The 25,200-nt window shown below is 41.3% G+C and overlaps 1 protein-coding gene across 4 annotated transcripts in view; it reads right to left on the reverse strand.

Annotated features, from left to right (window-relative positions):
• Positions 1-25,200, reverse strand: part of YLPM1 (YLP motif containing 1) — a 47,768-nt gene that overhangs the window by 14,811 nt on the left and 7,757 nt on the right. For 3 of the 4 annotated variants that reach the window (XM_082231794.1, XM_082231797.1, XM_082231796.1), the window contains 15 exons: positions 21,014-21,205; positions 18,627-19,903; positions 14,748-16,838; positions 12,994-13,093; positions 11,413-11,902; positions 9,643-9,735; positions 8,877-9,054; positions 8,280-8,416; positions 6,001-6,155; positions 5,376-5,438; positions 4,752-4,871; positions 3,993-4,169; positions 3,123-3,206; positions 2,832-2,915; positions 1,967-2,050 (listed from right to left, as the gene is read on the reverse strand). In XM_082231794.1, coding sequence (XP_082087920.1) covers positions 1,967-2,050; positions 2,832-2,915; positions 3,123-3,206; positions 3,993-4,169; positions 4,752-4,871; positions 5,376-5,438; positions 6,001-6,155; positions 8,280-8,416; positions 8,877-9,054; positions 9,643-9,735; positions 11,413-11,902; positions 12,994-13,093; positions 14,748-16,838; positions 18,627-19,903; positions 21,014-21,205 — 5,325 coding nt within the window. The remainder of the gene's footprint in view (positions 1-1,966; positions 2,051-2,831; positions 2,916-3,122; positions 3,207-3,992; positions 4,170-4,751; positions 4,872-5,375; positions 5,439-6,000; positions 6,156-8,279; positions 8,417-8,876; positions 9,055-9,642; positions 9,736-11,412; positions 11,903-12,993; positions 13,094-14,747; positions 16,839-18,626; positions 19,904-21,013; positions 21,206-25,200) is intronic. The other variant, XM_082231795.1, reaches the window with a different exon arrangement.

Below are 25,200 nucleotides of genomic sequence, written 5' to 3' on the forward strand. Positions count from 1 at the left end.
GACAAATCTTGCACAATACTCACAATCCAACTGTTCTCTCTCTCGGACATCTTGGCTGGGGATTGTGCATTGCCATATGCTGTAGAAGAGCTGTAGCAACAACCCACTTCCCACAGGCAACGGATTCTGTGTTGGGCTGTTGTCCAATTTCTTCCTGACTTTGGTGTTGCATTAGAAAAAAGGGCCTATCTGGTTGTCAGCTTCTTAACCAAGTAATCTTGGGTCTTCTAGCTTCCTTTAAGCCATTAAACATGTAATCTCCACTCACGCTGAGCAAAGGAAACAACAACCTCCCTTTGGCTATGAGCCTTATGTTCCCATGTTCCATTCCATTGGATCACGTAATGCTGGTGGTCAACAAAAGAGGTTTAAAGACTCTCTCAAGGCAAATCTAAAAAAATGTGGTGTAAACACCAACAACTGGGAAACACTGGCCTGTGAGCGCTCCAACCGGAGAACAGCTTTTACCACAGGTGTCATGGGCGTTGAAGACGCTCAAACTCAGGACAAAAGGGAGAAAGGTGCATAGAGGAAGGCACGCTTGGCAAACCCTCACCATGATCAACTCTAGTCCGGAAACCTATGTCCCCACTGCGGAAGGACGTGTGGATCCAGAATTGGCCTCCACAGTCACTTACTGTTACTCACTGTTAAAACCTTGTTTATGGAAGGCAATTTCACTTGGCTACGAGTGATCACCAAAGAAGAAGTTGTTCAAATGCTTCAGCCATAAGTTTCTACAGAACACATTGCCCAACATGGAACATGAAGAAAACTATCCTTATCTGCCACAGTAAAGTTATGTAGGTCCTCCCACAAGTGCTTATGACCAGTCTCAGTGAAGGTTTTCCCCGGCTTGAACTATTTCATTCCCATCTTTAAGAGCTTTTAACCTCAGGTGATAGAGATGACATATACGCTTCTGGTAGAAACATTCAGTACTACCACAGTCTTTTATGGCACAGTCTACAGCAGAGATTGCAGGGGACTGTTCATGGCCTTTTAAAGTATCTGAGAGACTCATGCACTTGAACAGCAATGACATGAGGAACCTCTCTCAGATCTCTTAGAAGATAGTCTTACCATTTGAATTCCAGTTGATTTCCAGCTGGAAATTTTGGTCACCTGGGACCATGCCCTGATGTGCCTGTGGAATATACTATCTGCATTTCGCCTAAAATGGCTACTACTCCAAAAGCAGTCTCCATGCTAGGCCAAAAAGAATAAAAAGAGCATGTCTGTGGAATTATCCTGCCCTTCAGCCAAGGTGCTAGCAGGATGTGAAGATGGAAAGAGGAGTATACAATTCAAGAAAGGATCGTTAGTACTGTGTTTCAGCATATCCTAACATTTTCTACTTTGTAGTCCCCTTCAAGAGGAAAGAGAGTGAAAGATGAAGATCAATGTCCCCCTCTCAGTCATCAGTGACTACATGAATGATGTGTCTTGCCTCTGCATCAGAGTTCCAGAGGAGTTCTGTCCTCCATTCAGATGCAGTATTGAAAGTACTTTGTTGCAGGAATGTCACGTTTAAAGAGTTCTGCTTTTTGGAGTTGGGAGAACAATTTGCCTCTTTGCTGACTGCTCTTATCAGCTGAATGAGAAGGAAATATTTTACTTAAGATCTTCAAAGGCTGAAATCCTGTAGTGGGGGCTTGCTTCTGAATAAACAAGCACAGGATTTCAATCCAAGAGCTATTTCTTATAGCTAGAAAAAGTTTAGTTAAGAACAATTCTTCAGAAAACAGCAAAACGAAACTAACAATCTGAACATCTCTTTCTACATTCAGGATTTCAAAGAAAATTTCTCTATTCTAAAATAATGAAGTATAAATCCAGAACTCCCATATTGTTGGAAATGGTATCAGCCAGGGGAGGGGATTTGGATTTTAGTACAGACAGAATCCCTGTTAGGCACTGTAATAAGATAAATTTGTTGATGGGGTTGGGCTGATGTGTTTCCTACCAGTTCACTCTCTTCTTCCTCTGCATCTTTTTTGTTTTCTTCTTTCTGATCTTCAATGTTTGCATCAAAATCCTCCATCTCCACCTAAGTCAAGGTACAATTTGAAAACTACACATTACCTGTTTGTTAGAGATGTTGCAGCACTAACTTTGTACTTAAATAAGAGAGACTCCAAAACATTTTTTTTGAATCAAAGATATGTATATACTATATAAGTAAGATTTATCTTTTCTTCAGAATTGTACTGTATTTATTTATTCTTTTATTTCTCACCTCAGAAATTGATGAGAAATTTGCAACTTGCTTTTCTATTCCACACATGATCTTTAATATTGGTAACTTTACATTACAATACTTCTCTTTCTCTCCACATATATGCAAATAGGTTGCTTTTAAAAAAACTCAAAATGTACACATTCCTATGCTTTCTTACAGTGGCAGACAACTTAAAAAGTCTTGAGCAGATGACTTTCTTCAGACACTTGTTATGCCTGTATTAAGTGTGAAAATGTGTATTTGTACCCATAGTATACTGTATAGGATCCTAAGTCACTGACCCATACAATTAGAGTAATCTCTTTCAGAAAGCTAAGATATTTACTCAAGAGTGAAAGAGAGAAAGTACTTTATGGAATGATATCAGTCAAACCACTATGTTTTGCTGTGTGTTTCCTCATGGGAGTCCTGTGGCAGCCTCGGGAGTGTACAATTCTTCCAGATGTCTACTACTTTTCAGTTTAAGATTTCACTAAACAATGAATCTGTAGTCAAATCCTGTACCTGCTTTCTACTTTAATAACTATTCATCTTTTCTATAGCCGTGGATATCATATACATGGATAAGTTGGCTTCTTGGAAATCTCACCTCTTCAATAGCAGCATCTTGTAGCAAAGAGCGAATGTCTAAACGTATCATATGACGGGGTGCTGTTTCCCAATGATCAGCCATCTGGAATTGGGAAATGAGAGTTGGAGCAGTTTCTACAATATTCAGTATAAAGAATGCTTTGGCTACTAGGACCAATGTGGTACCATAAAATGCAGTACCTTCAAAAGAGACAAGTTTGCCTCCCCTACCCCCCAGAAGGATGAGTAATTCTTGTAGCTCTAAGAAAATGTTAGTTACCTCTGTGACTCCAAAACTTTATAAAGTTACCTTACTGATCTCCTTGAGCTTGCGTCCATGGACATTTCTCTTGCAACAAGTTTGGTTGTCTGCAGTAATTTCAGCTAGGTAGACCTAGAAAGCATGGTATGGGGGGGGGAGAGAATGTGCTCAGAAACATCTGATTCATCCCCAACACATTTTCCAAAGTAAGCTTGGTGAACTAAGGAGGTGTGTGTGCAAATTTAAATGGAAAAGGCAAGGCTAAAATAATGCACGATCATTTTGGACTTATATGTGGAAAACTACTGGCCTGTGTGCTCATGCCCCTCAATCATTTCTTGGATTTTACTGCTTTTTTCTAGAGAGGCTTTCATAGTAATTAACAACAGAACAACAAATATATTATAAAAACAAAGCACTGTAAAGGCAGCATTAAACTACGTGGCAAACTCAAAACAACAATTCCCCAGTAAACTACAGCACCTGGATCAGGAACTTTTTATTGTCTTTCTTTAGGTGGAGACAAAAACAAAATGGTACTCTGATGGCAGGGAATTCCACAACTGGCTGCCATTCTAAGAGGCCATTAAGAAAGATTTAAGAGGCTACCTAACATGAAATCAGACAATTGGTCCATCTAGCTCAGAACTGTCTACCCTGACTGGCAGTGGTTTGCCAGGGTGTCAGATAGGAATAACTTCCAGCCGTACCGGCTGGTATCAGGGACTGAACCTGAAATTTTCTGGGCTCCAATCACCCCTTAACATTCTTGGTAGTACTGTCCTTATATCCTACAGGTACCCGAGTTTGAGTTTGCCTTGGCTGCCAGTGGCCCAGTGTTAATGCTCAGGGTTCAAGGGCATGGAAAACCTGTTTTAGAGCAGCTAACAATGACAGAGATTATCAAATAATGTTTACCTCAAAACCTTTTGTCTTTGCAGCACTCCAGAACTGCTCAAAATGGCGTACTCTGTCATTAATGGCATCAAGGATGATAAAGGGGAAAAACCCATCATCCAAAGTCTTTTTGAAAGTTTTGAATAAGCTGGCACGATAGATTTCTTCCATATCAGCTTCATATTCATACTCCAAAATCTGCTCCAGAAAAAGAGAAGGTTAGCTAAAAGAAGAACAAGCCTTCTTGCTAAAATCTGAAATTCAGTTACTGCTATCACATACGCTGGTAAATATATCACATATACTGGTAAATACTACATAATAAAATTGTAAGGATGTCATCATACTGCAGTTCCCACGACTGCCAATAGATGGCCATGGGAACATTCAGGACTTCAAAGCGCAACATGGTGCTGTATGAAAGCCTTATGCAGCCCAGCTCTCCTATCTGTGCCTCCTGTTGTCATTGAACACTACTGCAGTGGTCCATACGTAATGGAGAAGAAGTATGTTGCAAAAGTTGGATACAGAGATATGCTGGAGGAAGATTTTTTTTTTTAAAAAAAAAAAAACAATTATTCCTCTCCCCTACAGTCCCCCATGTCCTAAGGAAATATGCTCCAGAGGATTGGGAGGAAGGGAAAGAGTTGAAAAAATCACCTTTCCCCTTCATCTAGGGAGAATCTCTGCTGGATCCACAAACAGAAGGATCCTTTCTGTAGTCAGGTGGGACGCTATGGATCTAACACAATGAGTTAATCAACAACTGAAATGGAGTACCTTCTTTTTAACTCTTTTCTTTGTATCAGGGTCTCTCTCTTCTTTCTCTATTTCAGTGATAAAATAGTCGTCCAGGCTGAGCACTCTGGGTGCAGCTCCTCCACATTCAACTTCCTTATCCTGGGAAGGGAACAGACAATTAATAAATAGCCTGCATTTATGGTGCAAGTGCTTCAACTTAGAACATACAGCAGCCCCTCACTGTTAGTAAGAGGGAATTCTGTTTTCCCCTCTTCATTTCAAGTCAATCCAGCCACCTCAGTGGTACCTCGGGTTACATACGCTTCAGGTTACATATGCTTCAGGTTACAGACTCCGCTAACCCAGAAGTATTACCTCAGGTTAAGAACTTTGCTGCAGGATGAGAACAGAAATCGTGCTCCGGCGGCACAGCGGCAGCAGGAGGCCCCATTAGCTAAAGTGGTGCTTCAGGTTAAGAACATTTCAGGTTAAGTACAGACCTCCGGAACGAATTAAGTACTTAACCTGAGGTACCACTGTATATATTTTAGAGATTAAATAAAGGAAACTGTACACTCAGACAGCTGGGACCAAAATGCAAGCGTGTTCCACTCTTCTGTGAAGACTGAAGATGCAAAAGAAAGCTGCCGGTTATTCACTCACCCTGATAAGCTTAGCAACATGAGTCTTTCCACTGCCTGGCAATCCTCTCATGATAATGACAATCTAAAACAAAGACAGCATAAATTAATTGTGTTATTATTTACATATTGCATTTATACACCGCCTTTCTGCCAAGGCACCCAAGGTGGTTTACAATTCTTTATTGTAACAACTTCACTGTTCTCTCACTGGGACCTGCTTGGCAGGGGGTTTTCCTGCTTGGCAGGGGGTTGGACTCGATGGCCCTTGTGGTCTCTTCCAACTCTATGAGTCTATGATTCTATAATTCTATGAGAGAAACATTTTGCAACCACAGAATCAACCAGGCACCACATTTAGCAGCATGAGGAATGGTAATGGTAGACCAGTCAACTCCTCTTCTTGCTTGCTACTCAATCATGGCAGCCCTTGTGTGGGGACTGCTTTCACCCTCACTGGGTAGCAAGCAAGGAGAGGGGAGATCTGGCTGTGCTTAGAGAGCAGAACTGCACCCAAATTCAGTCAAAATTTGGAAGGCATGGGAATCTGTCTGGGGAGATTACACATTACATAAACATTAGCTGAAGTGTCTATTTGTCATGCATTTTGTTGCTTAAGATTAGAAAGCCACATTCACACTACTCACCCTCTCTGGTCTACTCTCCCTTCCAGGTGGCTTCAGTATATCATCCACATTTTTAGATTCTGGTTTCCTCTCTACACGAGGGGCAGGTGGTGGTTGTCGGGGTAATGATGGAGCAGAAACGGGCATTCTTTCTTCAGGGTAATTTCTGCGGTCACCTTTACACAAAGTTCACACAAGAGAGAAAAAGAAAATTAACTAAAATTATGCACTGAATTAAGAGACCATTAGTTCCTAAGAGACTTCCACTTCTGTTTCCAATATGCTTTGTGGGCAATTTACTCATTAGTCTGTACATTTCATTCATTTATCTTAAAGTGAAGTTTCTAAACTGGAACAAAAACAAAGAACCCCAAAAGATGGCATAGTGCAATAAAAATGAATGAATAATATTTTCCCTTCAAGCTAGAGACTTTGATACTGACTTCTTCTGTGGTTTAGGAAAGTTAATGAACCTTTGTTTCAGGAGAAAAAATGTGCTACTTTGATTTTAGCCACAAGGACAAACAACAGAAATGATTATGAGAAAACTAATCTCTCAGAAATAGGATAAATTAAGGTGTGTTCTCATATGTACTGAATAATAGATATATTGCTTGAATTGGAACATGTATCTAAGAACATGCAAGGGTCTAATTAGGAAAGCAAATGCCAAAAAAACACATTGCAAGGCATAAGAATTTTCTATTACCATGTGTAGCACAATTTCCAAATACAACTTTGCATATTCCTTTTTTTTGGGGGGGATAGATAAATAAAATCAAGAAATGCTTAATGTGCAGCACCTGCTTTGTACATGTGATAACCACATTGGGTGATTCATGAATGAAGAAACCTAAGAGTCTGTCTGCATGAAAGTCTTACTACAGTGGTACCTTGGGTTAAGTACTTAATTCATTCCGGAGGTCCGTACATAACCTGAAACTGTTCTTAAACTGAAGCACCACTTTAGCTAATGGGGCCTCCTGCTGCTGCCGCACCGCCGGAGCACAATTTCTGTTCTCATCCTGAAGCAAAGTTCTTAACCTGAAGCACTATTTCTGGGTTAGTGGAGTCTGTAACCTGAAGCGTATGTAACCTGAGCTACCACTGTGTAAGAATGAGATAGATTATTCATATCCTTGTATATAGGACAACGGCTGCAATTCTACACAATGAACATGTTTAGCCTGGAGAAGAGGAGGTTAAGGGGTGATATGATAGCCATGTTCAAATATATAAAAGGATGTCACATAGAGGAGGGAGAAAGGTTGTTTTCTGCTGCTCCAGAGAAGCGGACACGGAGCAATGGATCCAAACTACAAGAAAGAAGATTCCACCTAAACATTAGGAAGAACTTCCTGACAGTAAGAGCTGTTCGACAGTGGAATTTGCTGCCAAGGAGTGTGGTGGAGTCTCCTACTTTGGAGGTCTTTAAGCAGAGGCTTGACAACCATATGTCAGGAGTGCTCTGATGGTGTTTCCTGCTTGGCAGGGGGTTGGACTCGATGGCCCTTGTGGTCTCTTCCAACTCTATGATTCTATGAACTCAGTGGGACTTACTTTTTAGTAAACATGCATAGGATTGCAATGTATATAATTATAATGGACTGTATCTAATGTTGGGTGAAAAGAGTTCTACTTGTGTAACAGGACTTCATCTTCCTCTCCTTTCATTGTGCACCCCCAAAATTTTCTCCAGAGGGTCCCCCAATCCCTATAGCAGAATTTGAGGGTGCATGGGAAGATTGCAGGGGAGAAGAGGTGAGGGAAGTTCTGTTGCACAAGAGGAAGTTTACTGCATGAACAAAGCAGTGTATTGGATGCAGCCCAGTATCTATTCAGTACATAGAAAGGCTTCGGATACTGAAAATACTGAGTCTCAGACTTCATAGTTATTGCTTAAGGCAGGGAAGGGGAACCTGTGGCCTTCTGATGTTGCTGGACTCAAACTCCTATGATTCCACACTAGCCTGGCCAATAGTCAGAAGTTGGGTCTTACTGATATTAATAATCAGACAGACCGAACAGAGTTCTTTATTTATTACAGATGTATCTATACTGCCATTCAATCAAATTCCTGGGTGCTTCACATAAAAAAGTTCCATTACATTGTAATGCAAATATGATTATCCTTAAAACCCCTCTCTTTAAACCAAGGAGGGTCAAATATATAAATGCAACTTTAATCACTGATAATACTTTTATCCTTAATTATAAGGAACAAGTAAGCGAGTTCATAGTCCCAAATTCATTCTGAGACCTCAATATTCTAATATTTCTTCAAGGTTGAAGATTTATACCTCCAAACATCGGAGGCCCATGATCATAAGGTGGACGATCAGGTTTTCTGTCATATGATTGTCTTTCAAATCCTCCCCGTCTTGAGTTTGAATGGTCTTTGTCACGAAAGGACTGAGCTCTTGAAGGAGATGGCCTGCTAAATGAAGACAGCATATTGTAACACAAACTGCATGATTTCTTTGAATATTACACATTTAACAAAAATGTAATGAGATTCTCTGATGAACCAATTCCTGGCCAATCCTATACTTTGCTGCTGGATGCAATGACTATCCCACACCAAGTAATATATCCCTGTATGAAACAGTTACAATATCAGCCGTACACCTTTCAACCAAGAGGGGAAGAAAATGTTAAATGTCTGTCCTCCCATGGCATATGCTCACAAGGCTGCAGCTCACAAGCAGGACACAACAGTGCTCACTTCACTTGTGATTCCCAGCAACTGGTATGCATACGCCCTCTGAGTGTGGAAGTAGAACAAGATACTCCCATGTACAAAAATCAAAAAGAGAAGTGACAGTTCAAAAACACAGCACCGCAACCTGTCTGAAGACACACTTCTGAATCCTACTTATTCCTCCTATATTACACACCTGTCATCTCGTTGATAGCGTTCTTTGTCAAATCTTTCCCGTTCATGTTCTCCAGAAATACGGTCCCTGTATGGCTCTCTCTCTCGCCTGAAGTCTCTGTGATCAATATTGACATTATTTTGCCGCTCAAAATAAGCATCTCTTTCCTTGAGATATCGATCCCGTTGGCCTGGGTGTTCTGGAAAATGAAGTCAAAATAATTTTAAGAGTTATTCTACAGGATCGCAGAATGGGGTAGACGCATCAAGGAGCAGATTTCTTGGGTTGAACTTCTTGACTACAAGCAAGGGATTGCATGTTTGAATGCTCCTTCATTTTAAACACGCCATTCAAGACAAAACACAAACAAGAAGGAGAAGGCTATTCTAAATCTCTCTTCCCCAATGTGCTAGCTTTCTACATACAGGGAGCTTTTTATATGAGGGGGCATTCCGCCCTACCTTCAGTCTGGTACAGCCTTGAATTCTACCACCTCAGTCTACACCAGCCATCCTCAACCTGGTGCCCCAACAACCATGGCCAATAGGAATTATAGATGAAAACATCTAGAGTGCATCAGGTTGGGAATGGGGATGGCTGTTGCTCTTCATAGTATCTAGAACAACTCTTTTGAGTATTTACAAGAATTCAAGACATGGTGAAAGCCATATTGCTTTACAAAGCAGGTGGAATGTGTGTATGTTTTAACAAGGAACCTACCAAATATCAAACTGATGCCTGCCTTCTACTTAAGAGAGACGTCTCAGAGACACCAAAGTACACCCACCTTTGGAAAAGGGCTGTCTCTCATGAGGAGCTTCTGGACGCAGAGTTATACGCTCCCCATAAGGAATTTGTCCACCTTTACTACTGGTTATATCTGTCAAATACAAATTAGCAATAATAAAATTAAGAGATATTGCCCCAGATACCATCTTTGAATAAATGCATTCAGACCATCACCAGCAGCTTGAACATTTGGAGGCTGGGGAAGAAGATTTACCATCCCTGGCCTCCCCAGCATTTCCCTTTGGCTTTTGTCAATCTCTGCAGGAGGAATGATGATGGTAGTCGGCTGCAAGCCATCTAGCCTGGTGAGGAGACCCCTCCCACTCTGAACTGCATTTATTAAGCCCTTGGAGTGCAGTAAGACTAGATCCAAGAGCTGGAACTTTATTGTCAGTTAACTTTGTTTTGTTTTGTTCTGTAATGTATTTAAGACCAGCTTATTTCTTTTGCAGTGCTGAATTTATTCTGTTTGCTGAATTGTTGGTTTTTGTCCTATTTGAATGTACCAATATGTTTTGAATACCGCTTCTCTCCATCCTGCCCCATTAATGTTTTGTAGTCTGAAAATAAGTGGATGCCTCTTATAATTTGGTTTGGGTGGGCACAATTTGGTGTAGAAAGGCAACCAAAAATAAATTAAGCCAAACTAAATCAGCCAACCAATAAGTGTCATTTCTTCAACAAAGACAGTGGCTCGAGGGACAATAACAGGAAACAGCTGCCTTTTTTGTTTTAAAGAAGAGCTGTATAAATTGCTTAGTTATCAAACAGCATTTACCACAATGTGGTACTGTGCATTACTTACAAAGCTTTAATTAAATTAAAAACAGGCATTCCCCAGCTAGAGCTCTCATGAGAAAAACACCACAGGGAGAAAAACTAGCAATGCTGTAATTTATTGGTGGCCAATTGTTTTGTTTCCAAAAAACAAAATAACAGATGCCAATAAGGAACCTTAAGTTGAAACACAAAAAATAAAAATAAAAATCACAAAACCGGTTTTGATTAGTGGGTCTCCCACCTATCAAATCTTGTCTGCAAGGAGGAACTGGGGTATTTTGAAATAGCAGCAACCCGACACAGCAGTATATGTTTCAACATAACAAAAGCATTAAAAAAGCAGAACTGCCTCCCTCAATCATTCCAATGTCAAACCAGTCCAGTATTCTGTTCCCACACTGTTCACATTTTTATAAACCTCCACCTTGTTATCTTTCCTCTAAACATTTTAGCCTGAAATGTTTTAGCTATTCTTTACACGGAAGATGATATTACGTTTTGTGAACCTTTCAGACACACGATCAGTTTATGAATACCTATGTTTATGGTAACCAATGTTACCAATATCTTCTCCTTTGCATCATATTCTTGCAGTAAAGTGGCAAGTTCAGACTGAACAATGGCAGTTATAGAGGCTGCAAATTGGCAGTTTATTATTTATCTGCATAAGGCCCAATGTATTTCTATTTATTAGCCATCTCATAACACAAATACTCTAGATCATATTCTGTATAGGAAGGAATAAAACAAGAGCCCTTTCTCATTCTAGTTCATAGACAGGCTAGACAATTTAAGGATCAGGGAATCAGACATAACATCAAATTTCTCTACTAACTTATCAATGTAAAGATGTCCTAAAAGGTCCATTTTTAATGCACAGAATGTAGACCAGCACACTCCTCTGATGAGAATTATATTGGCTATTTTTTTTAATGCTACAGGCATAATCATTCTGTTAATTAGCATTATTGAGATAAGCAGTATTCACCTTGCCCATGGCCGTGTCCATGCCCATAGTCAACAGTCTGATGAATAATTGGTGGCTTGGAAAGTTGTGCTATACCCGACCCAAAGGAAGTTGCGACTGTCGATGAAGGTAATGAGAGATCTGATGCAGGTAAGTCATTCTCGGATTTTAACCCTTTATCTTCACTGCTATCCCAAAGTCCCTGGAAAGAATCCTCATCCCAACGTTCTTGGCTCATGGCAGGTGATGATTTGACCATAGCAGCTGGACCTTGAGAGGCTGCTGCAGCTGAAATGGGAATTGGAGTACTTGGCTGTGTTGGGGGACCAGACATTTTTACCGATGGGAGGGGGCCCTTTGTCGCTGGGACAGATGGCTTTGCAAGTGCAGCGCCAGGCTTGGCTGTTGGGGCAGCTTTCCGAAACATGACGGGTGGCTTTACTATTACAGCTGGCGTAGGCTTAATAGATTGCTCCTCTATTGGTATCTCAGCGTGCATTTCAGAAGAGGCCTAAATAAAAGGATATTTTAAAATAAAAGGTACATGAAATTAACAGCGATTTTAAAAATGTTGTCAGATAGTGTCATAGCAAATGTGTACTTTGATACTTAAAGCAGGCCTTTTGGGGTACAACATCGATGAAAGGGTACAAAGAAAAGGCTAATTCTTTTTTTTAAGATGGTTACATGGAATTTACAATACTGAAACTTATCTTAAGGAATTTGTATACAACTTGTGTCTGTTGCTGCCTTAGCAATCTCAGTTGCCCAATGCGCCTTCTCATCTAAAGTTCTTTTGTGGCCAGGTCAAGTTTTGTAAATCACCCAAATGTGGAGCAGCCATAGTAGTGAAAACAAAATATGACAAAACACAGCTACAGATAAAGTTGCGGCTACCTGGTGGTGATATGTTGTAAATATTATAAAAGTGTTGTTTTGCTTGCCATGAAGCAGTGGTAAGTCATTACTTCCTCCACATGGCTGTGTCTTTCAGATTTCTCTAAGTAGAGAAATTTACAAATGTTCAATCCAGCCCTCAGTTAATAAGGAGTGCTTTTTCATAGCTACATCTGACAGGCACCCAGTTACGCCCATCCATGTTTTGGTCATCTCAGGGATCAGCTGCTCTAGCATGCTCTATGTGGGGCCACCCTTTAATGAAATGGAAAACTTGCCACCAGTAGAAACAAAGTGGCCCAGCTGAATTCAAAATGATGGTGATTTCCTAAAGTCCAATATAGTCCAAATCCAGTACATCTTTGGGAGACCCTGCTCCTAGACGCTCCCTTGTCTCCTGAAATTTGCAGAAAAGGTGCACTGGAATCACAGTGAGAGTTACGAGGATGAAGATCTGATTTCTTCATAATGATGCCTCATTCTCAAGAAAGACCTGCTGCAGAACCACTGCTGCCTCTGACCAGAGATACAGAGCATAGCCATAATGACTGGTAACTTGTCTGGAGGGGTGGGGAAGCAAGCTCAAGCATAAGTTCTTAAAAGTTTCCATTTAAAAACCATTTTTAAAAAGGCATAAACAAAAAACATGTGCATCACAGTAACGTCACACTCGCACAATATTTTCCACAGCAAGACTTAATTTACCTGAAAGTTATCCTTCCTAGCAATTTGTGGTCTAGGAATTTCCGGTGTTGACAGTTCAGGAACAAATTCATTCATCTTCTTCATATGTTCTTTCTGTTCTCTGCAGTCCAAAAATCATATTATTCAGCTTAAATGTTCATTTAAAAACCACAAAAGGTATATGCATTTGTCTTAAACAAGATTTTAAGAACCACCACATTTACTTATGTTCATCTGTGGCACCAACTCTAAGGAGGCCTGCCAGGCTGAGAAGCTAGTGAATTTTAAGCAACAAACTAAAAATTGGCTACTTTGTAAAACATTTAACTAGTATTTCCAAAACTTTATACCCCACTCCCCCTGGACGACTTGAAAATTGTTGAGCATCTTGCTGAACCACTTAATTATTTTTCTGCCTATTGTCACAATTGTAATGCACTGTGAAAGATTATGTAGGATTCTAAATTGTGTTCTTATTGTTTCTTTTATTTCTTATATAATATTTTACTGTATTACAACTTGAATTTTATGGAACTGATCTGCCCTTAAATATTTTTCATCTCATTTTGCTTGGCAGTTTGCAATTTTAGGATTTTGGCAGGTTTTTTCTGCTTCAGTTGATTCTTTTTAGTGCATTTTGATTTGTTGCTCTATTGTTTTAATATAGCACTGTTAGCCACTTTAGGCTGTCATTTGGCAAGCAGGAAACACAAATGTTTCCAACAAAATCTGCCACTTTTCTCAGTGCCAAAAACGAACATTTGATCCTTCACAGAGAGCATTTAGCTCCCAAGGTACATTTCTTTTTCACACCAGCTCAAATCTCATTGCAATTTCTGAGGATATCATTTTTGTGTTAAGAGAATTCAAGCCTTTGTGATCAGAATTCTCACATATTCCAAAAGGACGTCTGCAGACCACTTTCCTAGTTCAGTAAATGGCGAAACACACCACTGTTGACAACAGGAACTAGCAACAGAGATTTTTCTACATATCAGTGGAAGCTGCCTGGTACGGACTGGCAGCAGCTCTCCAGGGTTACCCAGCCCCGCCCAGAGATGCCAGGGACTGAACCTGGGACCTCTGCATGCTCTAGCACTTGTTCCTGTCTCAAGAGTTATAAATGTCATATCATATGCACTGCTTGAAAATCTAGATTTGATGTATCCATGGAGTGCAGTGTAATATGACTGCTTGGCAACTTTACACAAGAGTAACTTAATACCCAAGCACAACAAAATGTGAAGTGCCCTCCTTTAAGGCAATATTAGTGTGAGTGGACTTTGTACCGCTTCATGTGCACTGACAGACAATGCTGGACCTTTCGTTTTCATTGGCTCCCTTTTCTGAATTTCTTAAAAATACTGCAGGTCTGCATGAACAAGGTTCTCCTGCCTGAATATTTACTACTCAGTTTTAAGGATAAGCGTGATCACCGCCAGCTATGTTATTTGACTTTTTTCTAGCATAGGTATGCTATGTGCAGAACTGTTCTTGATTCTATGGGAGGTTCTTCAACATTAAAAAAACACCTATTTTAACTTCATTAGTTTAAGACTGATAAAAAGTGCTGTTTAAAGCATAGTTATCTCAATGACCCTTGACTTATTAAACTTGCATACCCTTCCATCATCTAAGCTGACCAAAATGTTCACAGCTATTTACCACCTAATTATATGTATTTTTGCAATTTGCAAGAGGGAATGGAAGGCGGAGGGGAGATGAAAAAGCAGGTTTTTCCAAAGCCAAATAAACAAGAACAGCAGCCAACTCACCGTAGCATTTTTAGCTCTTGGGCAGCCTTCAGGATTATTTCATGTTGCCTTTGACTAAGGACCATTACACCTCCCAACGACGGCTCAGAGGCTAAATTTGGCTCGTCTCCCAGCAATTCAGATGAGCGTGGTGGCAGAGGTGGTGGATCCAAACGATCATCTAAACGTGGGAACCTGTCGATTTCATCTGAATACCACCTATCTGAAAATCTTTCCCTTTCCCAATCACCCCTGTCGGGTGGGAAATCAGATGGTTCCCTCCATGTGTCATGTCTCTCTGGATACTCTCGAATTCTGAGCTCCCCCCGGTCTCTGGAATCTCTGTCGTAGAAATCCCTCTCTCTCTCCTCCAGCCATCGCTCCTCACGGTATCTGTCTAAAGGAGGAAGTGGAGGAAGGGGTGGCAAAGGTGGGAGAGGAGGTATGTCCAGATCACTAAGCGTATCTCTGTCGCCCAGTGGTCTAAGGTAATCTCTGTCCCAGTCTCTTTCTGAATCACGGTCATACATATCCAAGGGTCTTCGGACCCTGTCCAGATCTCTGTCTAGCTCTCTCTCTCTCCCCAATGGCCTTTCCCAGTCATCCCAATATGGTTCTCGTCTATCAAGATCAGCAGATATTGGAGGTAAAGGAGGTAGAGGGGGAAGAGGTGAAAGAGGTGGCAATGGATGACGGTGTGCTGGCAAGTCATCTCTCTCATATGGATCAAGAGGATCATCATGGTATCGCTGGTCGCGCTCAACCCAGTATCTGTCTCTTTCCCAATCCTCCAATCGTCTGCGCTCTAGAGGAGGAATATCTTGGTATTCAAATGAGCGCTCCTCTTCCATGCCTGCCTCTCCGTAAGACCATGGAGGCCTGGGTGGTTCTTCACGAAATGGAGGCAAATTATCCATACCACCTCCAAGGCCTGTGTCACGTCTGTGCATATCCCTCTCCCGGCTACTAGGCCTTCTGACTGGGTCTCTCTCCCGGCTACTAGGTTGCCATCCTGGTCCCCTTTCACGGTTACCAGCCAGCCGGTCCAGTCCCCTTTCCTGACTACTGGGTTGCCTGCCTAAGCCCTTGTCCCGGCTATCTGCATGGCCTCTCTCTCTGCTGCCCATCTGGGGAGCTGGTTCCCTGTCTCTAGCTGGTAACCCTCTGTCTTGGCTTCTCGATTGCCTTTCCAATGCCCCTTCCTGGTTGCTCGACTGTCCACCCACCCCAGATTCCCAACTGCCCGACTGGCCCTCTGGCATCCTGTTGTGGGTTCCTGGCCCACTGTTTAGATCTCTGCCACCTATATCTCTGGTCAGACCTCTACCTCTGTTTGGTACTCCCCTTCCTCTGGCATCATCAAATCGGCCTCGGCCCCTACCTCTATTGTCTTCCATTCTACCCTGGCCCCTGCCCCTGCCTGCTGGCCCTTTGGCCTGGTTATCTCCCAGCTTGATTTGTCCCCTCTCCCGGCTTTCCAGTTTAGATGGCTCCTTGCTCTGATTATTTTCAGAAGAAGTCAGTTTGTTTTCTGCAGAATTCAACTCTTTATTTCCCATCGGCGCTGGTAGTAACATTTTCTTCCCCCCTGGAACAGTGGAACCTGGTGTCTGATGGACAACACCCGAAGTAAGAGGTTTTTTTGATTCTTCCGTTTGCAGTTCAGTCTCTGCAGAGCTTGGTTTCTTTGTTTCTAACACTGTTTCTCTGCCCTCTTTTCTGGATGAATTTTGCTGTGCTTTAGACATGACTGTACCTGGCTGAACAGAACCAGTAACCTTTGTATCTGGTCTAGGTTTAGATTTATTTGCCGCTGTCTGATTATTACTCATATCAGTAAGAGATTCCTTATGTTCTGTCTGATGGTTCTGTTGTCCCAAAGGAGGCCTAGGCCCCCGCCACCGTGGTCCACTTGCTTGGGAAGTGCCTGAGGGAGTATAAAATGCTGCTGCTGGGCCCCGGGGGATTGTCCCCTGTTTGCCTGAAGATCCATCGACAAGCTGATTTTGAAATCTTGGCCTTGGACCATCGAAACGTTGCCCTTGAAAATGAGGTCCTTGCTGTCTTGCAGGTTCAAATTTATCGAAGTCTCTTCCTCGTGGTGCATCAAATCTGTGTATTTAGAAATGAGACATTTTATTCAAGTAAGAGATTTCGTGAGACTTTTTTTTATATAAAACAACTCCATAAATCCTCTTGAAAACAGCTGCCAAATTAAAATCTCATTAAGTAATAACGATACACAAAATTAACCAAAATATTAGAATTGCTGCATGCGAATGGAGCATGACAGAAACAAGTATTGGATTCACCCATATCTATGCTCATCTTCTCCACCTCTTCCTCAGATAGAAAGGAATGTCTGACTCAAGGGTCAGATTCAAGAACCACCTTATTTGGTTCATGGGGTGAAAGATGTAGACGCATGCAGTATTCTACTGAGTCAGGTGTCTTCATCCTTTGGGAAAAGCAGATAGAGGTTGAGGCACAGGTATGTGTGAGCCTGGGATTTACTTCCTGTCCTTTTAGGTGTAAGAAGTAGTGTCTGACCAAGTTCTGGGCTCCAGAGAGCTTAGAAGTCTCACACTTCAGAAAACATAATTTTAAAGTACTTATTAAATTATAAACTGACGATGACAACTGAGATTACACTGGAGTTACAAACAATAACAATTTATAATACAATATCTTCCTCTTATCTCTTTTGTGTGTGTGCAAACAAGACACCTGCAGAGCAATCACTTTTGCTGCTTTCAGGTGGGCACTGAAGATGATTTCACTTAGGAAGACTTTTGCTGCTGGTTGTTGGTTTTTGTTTTTTTAAAAAAACTATATATAAACTGCTGCTAATTTTGTGTAAAGTGGGATATTACTAAATAGAGCAGCAGGAACAAAAGCACAAACTCTGCTTTTGGTTTGTTTTTTGTGAGACCAGAATTATACATTCGCCAGCAGACCTGAGTGCCCTGTGAACAGCAGCAGTTGAGTGACTGGGAGAAGGGGCTTAACTCTGGCCCCAATTCCCTTTTCACTGACAACCTCCCTCATGCTTTTCCCCAAGATGCATTTGATGTAATTGCCATACTGGGATGTGCATGGATTTACTCCTTCCTTCACCCTGCAGCCCACACCTGAGTACACTCTGCATGTAAGTTTTATTTTTAATTCTCCATTTCCCCCGAGTATATGGATGCCTCCATCTTGTTTGTGAGTGAAGCTGCTTTGACTACAAAGCTTCTGGCACTTAACCTCATTAGCATTATGAGGACTGGTACTACAGGCTCCCACAGATTTGGTTCAAGCATTGCCCCTCACCAAGAGAATTATCAAGCAAAGAACAGACACTTCTATTGGTTTCTAAGGACACTCACGGTGGCTAAATTCCTAATGCTTCAATATTGGAAGGAGTCCACTTGCCACCCCTGTGCACCATAATCATGGACAGAGGACATGACAACTGGCAGCATATGAGATGGTGACCTTCTGTAAACATAAGGGAGATGGGGAAGCCTCCTACTAAAGGTCTATTTACTTGAATATCTGGTCACTGGGTTTGTTCTGGGCCACCAGCTGCTCCCCCTTTCCCTTTGGAACATTCAATTAAAAAGCTACTAACAACACACAAAATGAAAAAAAAAGAAAAAAAAAGAACTGGCTTTGGGTATTTCAAGAAATACTCTGGAAGAACGTATGAGGTTAAAATATGGTAAAGCGTAAGATTAAAATAGGCCAGGGATGCCATTGGGCGGGCAACAACCACTAAATGAGCACAGTCACATGAAATACCATGTCCTACTGGCAAAGCACACAGGATTACCTAACAATATTTAAGAGTGTTTCTACTGTACTATCATCCAAAACAGCATTGCCATACAAAAACGAGACAGAAAGAAAACCTACCTTGACACCCTTGGACCTTCATGGTGCTGTCCCCTGGCAGAATCAGGAAACCCGGCTGACCTCCCTGGTCTGCTCTGATAGGTAGTAGTGGTGCTGGTGGTGGATGCAGATGAGAAGGACACTGTAGAGTGAGGTTTCACTTCAGCAGAAGTTAGTTCTGATGAAACAGAACCAAATGGCACTGCCTGTTTGCCCAGAGGCGCAAAAGAACTGCCTTGGTCTGAAGTGCTAGCAGATGATGTCACATTTGAGTGGTAATTCTGGGTGGCAGATGTATCAGTAGTTTTAAAAGAAAAGGAAGCAGGGGTGGGAAGAAGAGGTGGCCTGGTTGCATCCATTGTAGCGTGGGTCATGGCAGGAGAAACCGTAGCCTTAAATGAAAAGGAAGAAGCAGAAGGAGGGGTGGGAAGCAGGCCTGGCCTGACAGTATCCATGGCCGGGGTGATGGCGGGTGTATCATTACCTTTAAAAGGGAAAGCAGGGGTGGGAAGCAGAGGTGGCCTAGTTGCCTCCATGTTCTGGGACGTGGCAGGAGACTCAGTTGCTTTAAATGAAAAAGAAGCAGCGGTAGGGGTAGGAAGCAGACCTTGCTTGGCCATCTCCGTAGTCTGGGGAGTGGGAAGTGACTCTTTAAATGAGAAAGAGGCAGGAGAAGGAAATGGAGGTGGCCTGGTTGTCTCTGAGGCCTGTGAGTTGGTAGAAGACTCAGTTACCTTAAATGAAAAAGAAGCTGCGGTAGGAGTAGGAAGTAGAACTGGCCTGGGCATTTCTGTACTTTGGGTAGTGGGAAGTGACTCGGTAACTTTAAAAGAACCAGGAGTAGGGTACAAATTTGGCCTCGGTGTTTCAGTGCTCTGGGTGCTCGGAGGACCAGATTCTTTTGAAATAGGCATATCAGACTTTTGTGGGCCAGAAGAGAATCCAGTGGAAGGTGGAGGCAGTGCAGCGGCGGGCAAAGGAGGCTGCCCAACGGACATACCACTTTGTACTGTTTGAGAATATGCAGAAAATGCAGGCGGCAAAGTTACACTCCCAGGATACTGACTGGTCATGTTCCGAAGAGACTTCACTTTCTCCTGAAGGTGGGTGTAAGTGACTTTCATCTGTCCCTGCCACATTTTCCACTGTTTCTCACACTCATGAAGTTGGTCTTTGTGAGGGTAGGCCTGAATTTGATCCTGCCACTGCTGAAATTCACGTTCCCACTCCTTGTAAAGTGGCTGGAACTGTTTGTTCTGTGCTTCATAATGCTGTAGCTGCGTATCCACTGACATTGTCTGCCAGAAAGAAAAGGTAGTAAGGAACACCCTTTAAGTTAGTTCAATGTACTCACAATGCTTTAGACCAAACATATCTTACTTGTCGCATAGCAAAGCACAGGTCTGTACACTGAACACTGTTCATGCTTTCCAACAGCTTCCATGAAATTGTTGTGCTTTAAAGGTGAAGCCATAGATTTGGGCCTTTGAACTTTATTTTTCTTTAACCCCCTACCAAACTAAAATGATTCTACACTCTGACTCTAAATATATTGCATGATTAAACCTACTGAAAAATTGGAAATTCTTTCTACATAGTCTATTTAGATTAGTGAACATATTTTTTAGTTTTCCTCTCACAAGGAAGATGCTTCAATATAAAGTATTACTTTTCTTCTTCTCTGTTCAATTTCTTGCCTACTCTTCATTGATTCACTATTACAGGGCAGCTTACAGCATAAAACAAGAGTGAAATGTTAGCTTCTTGTCTGCTTTTACAGAAGTTAACATGTAGTCAATGAGCAAAGGTCTACATCAGAGTTGGGGAACTTTCTTCTCTGATGGTTCAGATCTGTATCTGCCTCACGGGTCAAAATTTGGCAGTTTGCCCATCAGTCATAACGATGTCAAGGTGATGATGCTCTTTGAAGGTGCACTCCCAGAGCAGCTCCAAAGAGGCTTGCTCCAGCATCACAAATGAGTTTGCACTGAAACCCCTGCTTAAATGGAGATCCCTCCCTCCACTTCAGCAGGGGCTTCAGTGCAAGTCCTAGAGCAAGGCACAATCTGACCACTCACTGGTAGATCAGGATCGGCTGATGGGTGATTGAAGCATGCCTTGCTCAAAGCAAAAGAATAATCGGGAGCTCACTTTACTCTCCCAGTGGTTCATTTGGAGCCACCTTGGAAACTGCTCCACACCTGAGGTGACATACAATGTGGTGGGATGGAAGGCTGTGCTTTACCAAGAACAGCTTGCTGGGCCAAACTGGGACCTCTAACAGGCCAAAGCTGACCTGTGGACCACCATGAAGAGTCATTAAACTCTGTTAGCACCATTAAATTGTATTAAGTATCTCACTCAATTGGGAAAAGTATGGATCAAATCATATTACTTTAATGACTCACTGGCAAGTGCGACAACTGTATGATCTGTTGGTAGCGCTGTAGAATTTGTTGCAACTGTGCATGCTGCTGCATTATTCTCTGATACTGGAAACCCACTCGCTGCTGTGGATGCTGTTGCCATTGTGTGGCTGCCGCCTGTAGCTGCTGTAATCTCAAACTTTCCTCAGGATCCTCTGGTGGTTCAATGCTCAACTGGAGGAATAAGCAAATATCAAATAATAGAAAACTTGTTCAATCATACAGCACAGCAGTTATACAGCTCGAATCATTGTCAGTACTGGGGAAAGTAGTTGTACATGCCCGAAAGCAAGCAAATACAGAGGGTTTTGTCCCATCCTCTCCTCTTCAACAAGTTAAATAGTCCAGGCACAGCGTAATGTAACTGCATGCCTATGGTAGAAAGTATATCTGACCACAAGTCAGAGCAGGATTGTCCCAGTTCCTCCTTTTCAAATACAGATTTTTATTTTTAGTGAGAATCTCCTACCAAAAAAAAAAATCACTACTTAATCACTACTTCCCAAGAGCACTGCTTTTTGTTGCCAGAACACATAAAAACTAAACAGGTATTTTACAACTATCAGAATTTATTGCACTATCAAGAGATATGCTAGTGCAATAAATTCTGATAGTTGCCCTATTCCATGATCTGTTGTGCAAGACACTGGATGATATACAACTAAGGACTCAGCTATACAGTTACAAATAAAATGTTTTAAGTATGTTTCAAGTGCAATATACAATGTGACACTATATGGCGATGGTGAGCCTTATGGAAAATTCAATGTATTTTTTAAAACACTTTTTTTTTAAAAAAAGCATTTTCAGAACAGTTTTTATATGTGTATAGATTCTACCTAAGTCATATTCAGAGTAGACCCACTGAAATAAGTAAATTAGTTACTTGAGTCTACTGATTGCAAACCATAAATCCTCACTCACAGGAGAGTGGCCTCTACAAGACACCAGGGCATCACATATAACCCAGAATAATTGTAATTAGATTACAATGGTAAATAGCTGAAACATAACTCTGTCCAATAAATCTATGCATAGCATATTAACAAAACTTTAATTGTTTAGCTTAAATAAAGACTTATGCCAGATACAAACTTAGGTAAGTACAAACTGTTGGTAATCTGAGATAATAAGACACATCCACAATGCTTTTATATTTGTTGGAGGCCACCCAAAGTGGCTGGGGGCAACCTAGTCAGAAGGGTGGGTTACACATAAAAAATATATTATTATTATTATCTAAGTTGTGCTCACAGTAAAAGTTACTACACAGAAGCAGAGCCAGTAAGGTCCAGATCTTTTACTGTTGTAGAAGTAGCAGACTGAGCAAACAGAAAAATAACTTCCAGTTTGAAGGCTTTTCATATACAGATACAGAGTGTCCCTGTAGCTCTAATTCCAAGGCTTCAACTGCAATACATCAACACAAAACTAGCTAGCATATGTTAATCACATCAATATAGCTAGAGTTCCAAGGCCATTATCACAGCAACTGGCTCATTTGACCTTACACCTCACACATCAGGTGATTTATGCCCATGAAGGAAATTCCTTCCTTCCTATGCCCAGCTACTCCAACACAAACTTATACCAGTTAGCATAAGAATCTCATGCACTGCAAGGACTCACTTAACTCAGAGATCCTCAGCTAAACTAATAGGTGGTAGGCAAATTCTGATTTCAAGGAAGACGGCAAAAATCCTGACTGAATAATCTTAACACCATATGGACACCAACAGTTGGCCCAAAAATAAGGTTGTAATCCTATACACATTTGCCTAGAAATAAGACCCACTGAAAACTAGGTAATGGAACTAGCTAATAAGTAGATCTGTTTAGCTTTATGCTGTTAGGTTTGTTGAACTTTAGCTGAAGTACAGTCCCATTGATTTTTGTGTAATCAAAGTATTGTCTAAGTACAGCTAAATTAGTCTGGACCCCTGACTATTAAGTCCAGTCACAGACGGCTCTGGGGTAGCGTGGCTCATCTCGCTTTACAGGCCAAGGAAGCTGGCGTTTGTCCGCAGACAGTTTTTCTAGGTCATGTGGCCAGCATGACTAAACCGCTTCTGTTGCAATGAAACACCGAAACCAGAGCAACGGAAACGCAGTTTGCCTTCCGGCTGTAGTGGTACCTATTTATCTACTTGAACTTTTTGGCATGCTTTCGAACTGCTAGGTTGACAGGAGCTGGGACTGAGCAACGGGAGTTCACCCCGTCGCGGGGATTTGAACTGCTGACCTTCTGATCGGCAAGCCCAAGAGGCTCGGCGGTTTAGACCACAGCGCCACCCGCATCCTACCTTGGGGCTATAAAATGAGATAAAAGTGTTCCAAAAAAAAAGAACAAACAGATGCTGGACCAAGACTTTAGGGTTACTGGGGATATTTAATTCTTCCAGAGTAGTCAAATTATCACTTTAGGACCATACCACTTTTAATGATGGCTGATGAACTAATTAATCGGTGATGTGCCCAGGAATTTATTCACCTAATACTTGCCCTTGTAAATAATACATCATTTTAAGTCTTAGCAATTAAATCCAATCACCAGAAATAACAATTCACTCTTGTCAGAAACTGTAGGAGAAATCCTACATACACTGAATGCTTCAAACCAAGAGAAGAGATGTACTGTATCTTCGTATTATTTTATGGTATTTTATGCTTTATTGTATTTGCACATTATGTTGTACACTTCCTTCCTATTTTAAAATAAAAATACAGAAATATAACTGGCCTATCACAACATATGAAATCCATAGAATGGTCAGAATAGAATGTAAAAGAGGTGTTGGTGCTTTGTGTGTCAGTGGGGGCACCGAATCCAAAATTCAGAAATAGAAAAACAAACTTCTGGGTAGAGAACAGCACACCAAAAGAGTAAGTAAAATATAAGGAACACACTTAATATTAAACCATAGTTTAAAATGAACTATGGTTTAGCACAATGTGTATGCTGTTTAAAAGTCCACACCACAGCTCCACAGCTCACAGCTTTATTGCACCAGGGAGGAAACAAACCAGAAGCTGGCTTTGCATTATGTATAAACCTACTCTCGTGGTTTATCTCCAGACAAATTATGAGTGCTGGTTCACATGCCAGTCTCTGCTTTGTTTCCTCCTTGGCACACCAGTCAAAAGTGGCGGATCAGCATAGTGAGGACTTCTGAGCAGAATGCAAGAGAATTTATTTTTAACATTACATGCAAACTGGGCTAATATCACTCCCCTATCCCAAACTTTGATGGTGATCTTTAAATGGAAAAGGTAGTTAGGTAGGCAATTGAAACAGAAGATGAAATAATAATGGGTTACTTCAACCACCCCTAAACTGGCTGGGTAACAGGTCATGGCAGAGTCAAAATTTCTAGATAGAAAGAGTTTGGATCCTAACTGCCTGGGATCTGGCAGAAGATAGTAGAATTGCTTGAAACACTGATCAAATCTCTGTCAAACTCAACATACAAAAGATTAGAAAACTGCCAACAAACACTCAACACAGTCATACTTAATTTAAAACAAAAAGATCTGCAAAAACAAAGAGGATTCCTATTAAACTGAAGAGAGAACAAACTCTGGCAAACTGAATGCAAATCAACAATAAAACAAGCAAAAATCAACAACCTGAGAGACACACTGAAGTTATTAAAATAAATATTAAACAAAACTAAGACTCACAGCAGAATGTTACAATGTGGAGTGCTCAGTCTCTAAACTGTTCCCTCCTCCTTCAAGGACACTCCATTCTTCCCCTTTTCAGATGTTTGTTTAAACCTAACAGATGCCACTCAACATTCTGCAATCACTGAACATGCTCAAGTCTTCACTGGGCTGTTTTTGGGAAAGTTCCCATCCATCTATGCTCTTTTTCCTAAAGTTTTTTTCTACCTCTGCAATCTTTGGATACCTTTGAGCACAAAAATACCTCCAACTTAGTTTTCAGCTGCCCCATTTTGACTACAGTCCTCTCAACACTCACCAACTGAGATTGTGATATGATCAGAACACACTCTACAGAGAAAACCAACTAGTGGAGGGTAGCAGAAACTTTTAAGATGATAAAGGTGTAAAAAGAATACTGACGGATTATAGCAAAACTGCAAAAAATATTATTTCTATTGGTCAAAATTGTTGGTCAGTTAATTAAATAAATGTGTAATAGTATT

The sequence above is a fragment of the Podarcis vaucheri genome, assembly GCF_965113315.1.
Source record: "Podarcis vaucheri genome assembly, chromosome: 1".
In the NCBI taxonomy this organism is placed as follows: Eukaryota; Metazoa; Chordata; class Lepidosauria; order Squamata; family Lacertidae; genus Podarcis; species Podarcis vaucheri.